This window comes from Mus caroli, chromosome 10 (genome assembly GCF_900094665.2).
Source record: "Mus caroli chromosome 10, CAROLI_EIJ_v1.1, whole genome shotgun sequence".
Classification (NCBI taxonomy): domain Eukaryota; kingdom Metazoa; phylum Chordata; class Mammalia; order Rodentia; family Muridae; genus Mus; species Mus caroli.
Window position 1 is genome coordinate 2177945 of NC_034579.1, and position 8967 is coordinate 2186911.

At 40.3% G+C, this 8967-nt stretch overlaps 1 protein-coding gene across 12 annotated transcripts in view; it reads right to left on the minus strand.

Moving 5' to 3' along the window:
• The window catches only part of Syne1 (spectrin repeat containing nuclear envelope protein 1), a 444430-nt gene extending 436739 nt beyond the window's left edge, over positions 1 to 7691 (minus strand). For all 12 annotated transcript variants that reach the window (XM_029482408.1, XM_029482403.1, XM_029482399.1 and 9 more), the window contains exon 1: positions 7559 to 7691. In XM_029482408.1, the coding sequence (XP_029338268.1) occupies positions 7559 to 7598 (40 nt within the window). In that variant the 5' untranslated portion in view covers positions 7599 to 7691. The remainder of the gene's footprint in view (positions 1 to 7558) is intronic.
• Positions 7692 to 8967: the final 1276 nt, after the last annotated feature.

The window sequence follows — 8967 nt, forward strand, 5'->3', positions numbered from 1 at the left end:
GAGAGAGAGAGAGAGAGAGAGAGAGAGAGAGAGAGAGAGAGAGAGAGAGAGATTGGAAATTTCAGTAACAATTCCAGTCTGGCCAGTCATGTAATGGCCACCAGAGGGCACTATAGCTCCCTCTGGAGCTATAGCTGCTTCAGGATTGTGGTGACATCCTGACCCTGTCAATAGGGAAGATCCAGATTCCTAGGACCCTATGCCACTTCGGTTCGAAGGGAGTTCCCTGAAAGATAGCATCTGCTATCACTAGTGGGTACCAACCCAAAGACGGGCTTATGTAAGCTTATTTGTAATGTACTTATGTTTATTCTTTTAAATATCATCGTAACAACTAGTGAGAACCTATGTGGCTGGCGTAACATTGCAGATGTTCATCACTTTCGTTATCCAATTTAAACATTGTAACAGCTCCATACCAGGCTCTCCCAGTCTATCACCCACATGTTGCTAGCAGAATGTGGCACTCCTTGCCGCTAAGTCTTTTCTTACCAGATTCTGAGCAAAGGAACATGTTTAAAGCCATTGTGAGGACAACTGAGCCTTTCCTACCCCCCAGTCTAACTGCCTTACTTTAAGATACTGGGGCCACCAGAGGGCCCTGTAGCTCCCAGCTGTTTCAGGATTTTGGTGACATTGACCCTGTCAATAAGGAAGATCCACAGATTCCCAGAACCCTAGGCCACTTCTGCTTGCATATGACAAGCCATACACGTTTGTCTGCCACCCACACCTGGGTCTCCAATCACTTCGTTCCATTCTCATGCACAAATTGACAAGAGTAGTTTCCAAAATATTTTGAGCCCGCAATAGGCAAAGTAGATAGTATTCTAAGCCTAGACATGGGGTATCCAAAATAGTGTCCCAGCAAGGAAATGCGTAGCTCAAGTGAAATCCTAGCACTCTGTCTCTCTTTCCCACGTTAGCAATGATGTGGCGAGAAACCAGCTGACTGGTAGATTTAGCTGCTTACCTATGCTAGATATATTCCACCATCTTTCTGAGCTACAGAGTACCAGCCAGGTGACATTTTGACCCCCTGTCTTTTCTTCTCTAATGTTGTTTTCCATCCTAATTCTCAGGCTATCACATTGCTGCTCTGGGTCCGTCAACAGGAAACACAGTGCCACCAGATGTTCTTGGAAGCTGGCTCCCATGGGAGTCCATGGTGTCATTTCCGTTCCACACATCCACCTTTGCTGCTGCTTCATAATCATGTGTATCTGTGGGAACTGTCGGGGGGCAGGGGAGGGTTTCTGGGATGTGCTCTCAGTAACTACAATTTCAGGGGTATGAGAGAGGCAGCGCTGGGGTGGAGGGAGATGCCAAGCCGGGACACAATTTTATCCCAGAAGCTGGGGTAGTCTAGAGTGACTTTCTCAATAGAAGCAAGAAACAGCCTTTATGACCACTGATCAGCAGCAAGATATGGGCTGGTCCCCGGGGAGGGGCTGGATTCCCCAAAGGCTGAAGGTGAGTGCCCAGGACAGACAAATCTGGTAGCTTTGGCAAGATGAAGAATGAGTGACTCCCAGCTGAAGGAATCACCCAGTCTGTATGACAGAGCACTAGCTTGTTAGTCCCAGTGTGTTGCGTGTCACATTCGCCACGTTACATTAACAGCATCGCCCCAGGTACCCTTGATGCCAGAGCCAAGCCTTTATCATGAAGAGGTGCTGCCCATTCCACTTATTTCAAAGGGAACAGTGTGAGTCTTGGATCCAAATGAATGTGAGCACACACACACTGGGTAATGCAAGGAAAACGAGAGGACCACACCTGTTAGGAGCCTGGCAGTCACAGCAAGCTGTCCAAATAGACTAAGTCTTTTATCTCATTTACTGCTTGGAATCCTTCCTTGCCAATCTCTGTCTTCCCAAGCCTAACCAGCTATGCCTGATGTGCCTTTCTATACTGAGAGCCAGCAAGTCCACCCTTCTTTCGGCTCCTACCAGAAAATACCAGCACCTGCTAGCTGCCTCTGCTTTCTTCCTGACCTCCATATTGCTACCCATCCATGCTTGATGTTTCTGTGCAGGTGATGCTGCTCTCTCAGCTTATCCAGGAGCCCAGGGAAGTAAGACCTGAGCAGTTGCCAAGGAGCAACACATAGGCAGGATCTCAACCAGAAAATAGAAAAAAAATGGATTTTTAAAAAAAGTTACGAGAGAGAGAGAGAGAGAGAGAGAGAGAGAGAGAGAGAGAGAGAGAGAATAGGTATGTGCATGTGAGTGCAGGTGACCTGCTGAGATCAGAGATATTGGATCCCCTTGAGCTGGAATTATTGACAGTTGTGAACCTACATAGGGGATCAGGAGAGCAGCAAGAGCTGAGCCATGCCATCTTTCCAATCAGCCAGCCTGCTTGCGTTCTCTCTCTCTCTCTCTCTCTCTCATTCTCCCTCCCTCCATCCCTCCATCCATCTCTCTCTCTCTTTCTCTCTCTCTCTCTTTCTTTCTTTCTTTCTTCCCTCCTTCCTCCTCCTCCTCCTCCTTCTTCTTCTTTTTTTTTTTCTTCTTTTTCTTCTCTCTCTCTCTCTCTCTCTCTCTCTCTCTCTCTCTCTCTCTCTCTCTCTCTTTCTTTCCATTTGTTGGGTTTTTTTTAGACAGGTTCTCACTGAATAGCCTTGGATGTCCTAAACTCTCTACATAAATCAAGCTGGCCTCCAACTCATCAGTTTCATCCTGTCTCTGTCTGCCACATGATAGGATGTGTTACACCACCCCAGCCTCCAGCCCTACTTCTATCATTTTTAATTACACGTATGTGAGTTTATCTGCCTGTAGGTTTGTGGACATGAGTGACGGTATGTGTCATGGAGGACAGAGGTGAGGGATCATTCTAGAACTAGAGTTACAGGTAAGCCACTCCCTCCATGTGGGTGCTGGGCACTGAATACTGAACCTCTGCAAGAGCAACGGTCTTTATTAATCAATGAGCAAACCTTTCAGGCTCCTAAGAAGACCACGTAAGGAGGACGTGTATTTTTGCCTACAACTTACTTTCTCTAGCTTTCTACACATCCATCAATCTCTGTCTTAAACCAGCTACTTTTAAAGGCACAGGAGCACAGGGGATGAGTTTAAGAGTTTACTAGAAGACAGATTTCATCAATGCAGACAGGAGGGGAGAGAAGGAAGCAACAGAATAGGGGTCATTAGCTAAAAATTCATTTATTAACAAAGAAACTGGGTTGTGTTTTTTATTATGGGACTTGACTGTACTTTTGGTTATGGTACTATGTTACTATATAGTTACTATACTAGTATCTATGTTACTCCATTTGCAAAAAGCATAAGAATGTTTTAAAATCACATTCTTATATTCTCACCCCCAAGCCAGCATTTTAATACTATGGATTTTAGAAGGCACATGATTCCATGGAAACTCTGAGTGATTAGAACCAAAGGAATCTTCATGGAAACCTGGCTAGATATAAATAAACTCACACCGCTTAATAAGTGTATGATCAGGGCCATAAAATATAGTCAAAGTCCACCGTCTGCATGACTAAACTGGAAGGCTGTAAGGATTCGGTGTGTTTGTGGGGAGCCAACCAGCACACTTCAAGTTTTCATCAGTCTTGAGTACATGGAGTATTTTATTTAAAAAATTAAAACTCAGGCCAGTAGTCTGTATTGGAGCAGCAGAGAACTAGCCTCTCTGAACTTGTTTCCCAGGGAGAGGGACTGGCTCAGCTACCTTTCTATGTTCCGTGAATTAGCACTGAACAGTTTCTTGTGATGCTACAGATTCAGGCTTCAGGACTGCTCCAGTGGCCTCAGATCCAGTCCCACTCCAGCAGAGGCAAGTTTGCATGGACTCAGCCAAAGGCCCACCCTAGTTCCAGGATAGCCACTGTGGACTCAGGCATTGGAATACTTTCTGTAGGCCACGTTGCCATGATCACAGTAGGCAACAGTGTAGGCCCACCTCAAAGGTATAAGGTGCTGAGAATGCCCCTAGGTGCCCAAGCAATGGATCCATATGTTCCACAACCCAACCACCAGTCCATCCTGCTTCAAGACACCAGAGCATCAGGTTGCTATGATGTGATGTCCCAGGGCAGTTGCCCTTCCCTGAGGAGAAGGAAAAGGGGTCTTGGGGGGCAGGAGTTTGTAAAGGTGGGACTGAGAGAAAAAGAGAATGGTTTGTGATAAGAATGTAAAGTGAAAAAATGAATAAATTAGCAGGGGAAAAAAGACACCAGAACAAACCCTTTATCTGATTTGCCTACAATCTATGGACAGGCTGACTGGTGGGTGAATGGCTTTGTGAAGACTCAAAGAGGTGCCAGTGACTTCTATTTCTCGGGTACCAAGAGAAACCCAGAAGGTTTGCAAGTGATTATTTTGCAAATGACACCATCAAAAAGCAAAATAAAGCAGTAGTAATCAACTCTAATGGAGACCAACAAACTGATGAACGAATAATTCAACATATTTTTAAGTAAGGAATAAGAACATTTCCAGATAAAAGATGCGAGAGTTCATCACTTCTAGGTCTACCTTACAAGCAATGCTAAAAGGAGTTGCTCAGATAGAAACAGAAAAAGTCTAATAGGGTGAAAATATGAAATCATAAAATCATTATAAAGCTAACAGAAATCAAATTTAGAACACTCTGTACTGTGATGGCCAGTAAAACTTTTAAGTAAGGCAAAAGCTAAATAAGTATTCAGGACAGCTATGATTATAATAATGTGTAAAGAGTTAAATAAAAAGATGTGAATTGTGATATCAATAACAAGTGTGGGAAGAAGAGCTAAAGCAGGTTTTCCTCATACAGTCAAAGTTACAATAATAGGATGTTCCTATAAATCTCAGGATAACCATGGTAAGCCATGCTGTGGTAAGCAACCATCAAGTCACAAGAGAGAAGACAGACAGAGCAGAAATGGGGGCTGCAAGGCAGTCAGGGAGCAAAGTGGAAGAAATAAGTCCTTATTTACTAATAACTATAACTATATCACTATATCACTATATAACTATATATATAATTACAATACATAAAAATTCGGGGGGGGGATTAAGATACTCTACACTGGATGAACTTAAGAGCACACAGAGGCTTCAAGTGAAGGGATGGATTAACTGATTGCATGGGAACTGGGAAAAGATCAAGGGTTACTACATATGTATCAAGCAACATATACTTTAGGTGTGAAATATCACATAGTATATAATGACAATAGGGTCCATTTATTAATAAACATATTAGATATCTATGTATACTACTTTAAAATTTGGAGTACTTAATTATACACAATAAATACTAACAAAAAATGAAGGTTAACATAGATTTGCAGTACGATGATAGTAGCAAAATTCAATATTTTATTTTCAGAAATAAACAGGTCATTGTAACAGAAAAATAAAGAAATGACAACTTTGGGGAACACCTTAAACCATAAAAACTAAAACAAAGGACAAATGCATAGAGATAACTATCGGGAAAAACGCAAAACTGGCTGAATCATCTTTACTAATTTCACATTATCTTACTACAATAATCAAATTGTATAATACTTGAATAGACACTGAAACAAACAAGGGAACGAATAAAAAACCCAGAGAAAACCGTCATGCAGAAAACAGTGAGTTAATCCTTTGACAAGGCACCAAGACTGCACAATGGAGAGGGGGGTCTCTTCAATCAAAGGCTCTTTGTGAACAAGGGATATTCGTGGGAGAATTAAGTTGACTTGTTCATTTAATTACACACAGAAATCAAATTGAAATGGAACAGGGATTTAAACATTTCTAGTTCCAAAGCTATAAAACTACCAGAGGAACACACAAGGTAAAAAGCTTTTTGACATTGGTCTGAACAGTAATTTTCTGAAAACCATCCCCCCACAGAAAAGTCAAAATGAAATTATATCAAACCACAAAGTTCCAAAATGTGTGTTTGGCAAAGTGAACAATCCGCAGACTGATAGGGAGAAGACATCCACAAACCATACAGCTGATAAGGGGTTAATATCCAAGATATGCAAGAAACCAAAGAACCTCAGAGCAAGAAACACACAACTTCATGTAAGAGGGGCAAGGGACCTGCCCAAATATTACTCAACAAAGGGCATCGAGGTCAAGAACGAGGAGATTAGAAAGTCAACAACAAACTATTAGAGGGTGCAAATCAAAGACACAATGTAATGCTGACCTGCCACGTCGGGTGGCGGAGGTTACCAAATAACTGAAGAGAAGGGGCAAGAAAGATGGAGAGGAAAGAAAACACCAGTTCTCTTGCAGCTGGGAGTAAGTTTAGTGCAGCCATTATGGAGAATGGTGTTGAAGCTCCTTATGAAGTTGATAATTGAACTTGATACAATTGGACAACCTCAGCTCTAAGAAGCCACCTCAGGTCATGAAATCAGTGTGTTAAAGAAATGGTATCTACTCTCCACGTTCATGCAGCATTGTTTATGTTATGCAAGTTTGGAATCAATCTAAATGTCCATCATGGAATAAATGGATAGATAAAAGATCTAGATAGATGATAGATATATCATCAATAGATAGATATAAATAGACAGCTAGTAGAGAAATAGAGAGACAGACAAACAGATTTATTCCAGTTTCATAAAAGGGTAAAATATCATTTCTGACATTATGAGAGAGCCATGTTATGGTGAGTGAAATAAGTCAAATACAAAAAGACAAAGACTACATAATTTCACTTATGTTTAGAATCCAAAGAAGCTGGATTCAAAAAGGAGCAGAGAGATGACTACAGGTTGTCAAAACTGGGGATTGAGGAGAATGGGGATATGTTGCTGTGTCTAAAGGATGAACAAAACCTGCTCATTTACTGCACAAATGGTGAGCAGAGTTAGTAATTAATATTAGATGCTTTAAATTGGCAAGAGTAGATTTTAAATATTTGGAGCACACACACAGTAACATTGTGAAGTGATGACATGTTAATTATGTTGCTATTGATAATCACTCTCTATGTTGATGAAAGCATTAAGTTGTATACATCAAATATATACTATTTATTTGCTTATTGTTAATTAATAAATCTATAAAAATCAGAAAAAAATAAAGATACAATGAAGTAAATTCCATTATATTCACATGAAGACATAAAATATGTAAAATACTTAAGAGTTAGAATATTTAAAGCCATTATATAAGACATAAAAAGAAAAATAGATCCATGAGGAGACAATGAGGATTCTTGTCCTGTGACTCAGGTTTCAGTAGCATCTTTTAGTTTAAGGTATCACTCAGCTCTACCAAATGGCCAACCTTCACTCACTGATGTCTTAGGTTTTAGATACTAATGAAGGATCATAGACATATTTTTGCTATTTAGGTTTTCATTATGTTTAGGTTTTTTAAGTTTTCCAAAGTCATCAATACAATTAATACCATTCGCTTCTATTAATTTTAGATTCCGATACAATAAGAAGAAAAAAATACCTTAAACTTTCTGAGTTATTTTAAAGTCTATTCCAAGCACTCTTTACAGGTTTTGGGACCCTGGCTCGTGTTAGATAGAGGTGGAAACACGCACTCACACACATCCCAACCATGGCAGCAAACAGTACCTTTGATCACACCTGGACTCCTGTAGATCCTTTTCCTCATAGTCCACCTATTTTTACGGACTTTAGGAAGTTGCCTCAACTCAATTGCTATCTAAACCAAACATAGTTCTCACTAAGGGAACGCCAGCTCTCTTTGCAGCTCTCTCCTTCAAGGGTCACTATAGCAACACGTCTGCAGGCATTCCAGTCCCTAGTTCCTCAGCCTTACCCCCTGTGTCCAGACCAAATGCCCAGCTCCTGTGCCAGCTCTTCTGCAGGAGCTGTGTACACATCAATTTATGAAAAAAGCTTTAGTGGCATTTTTCAAGGTAGGACAAAAAAAATAAAGATAAAAAGCCAGTCTCCATTGTATAATTCAGAACTAGGGTTTGTTTTTTGTTTGTTTGTTTGTTTGTGTGTTTTTTTTCATGTTCCACACTTATTGCTAATTCGATTATGCAGTCATTTCACAGTTTATACAAACATCAAATCTCCACACACCGTTCATCTTGGAGCACATGGTTTTGTCAATTAAATTCTAACAAAGCTAGAGAAATCAAAACACCAATAACTTTTAAAGGTTTTAGTTTATTTGTTTGTTTAAAAAATCGTTTGGGTTAAATGAAAACACACCTAGAATACTTGCTTTAGAAATTTGTTCTCAATTTTAATTTTAAGCCATAGGAGAAGAAACCACATGAATTTTTTTGTAGACCGATATCTCAATGCTGTATGTTTGATTTGTGTTTACACGGGTATAACAGTGTTTGTGCTTAATTTGCTAAGTCAGCTTCCTGAGTTTTCTACAAACATCTAATACTAACATACGCATTAAATCTATATTTAAAATATTTGCTATGAAAATTGGCATGGTAAAATATTACATAGTTTTAAAATTTATTAGAACAATAATAGAGAGGGTTTTTAATTATTTAAGCATAGAAAGTGTTGGTTAGGAGAAGCTCATATAAGAGGCAAGTGTTTGGAGTGAAAAGGCTGAAAGGGTGTTTTAAAGTTCCATTCAAGTCCAGGTCACCAAACCAGAGATGTTCACAGATGTGTTGGTCTTTCTAGGACTCAAATAAAACAGTTCTGTGGCTTGAAACTTCCATACAAAGCAGAAATCAAGCAGAGCCATGGCTGTTAACCTGATGCCAAGCAAAACAAGATGAATCCCATTCATTTTCTTTCCCCTCTTAGGATAGTGATGCATATTGTGAATATTAAACTTGTAGGTGCCCTGGCGTTCTTAGAATAAAAGATGTTGACTACTCCAATGGCTGACAGGAAGACAATATCTAGTCTTCAGGAAGGCAGATGATACCGGATACCGTGCATTTTCTCACCAGTAGCTCTGGGACTTTGGGAAGGCCACATGCCTGACTCAGACTTGTAGTGATCTTATTTACCACGAGACTTTAAGGAGCTGA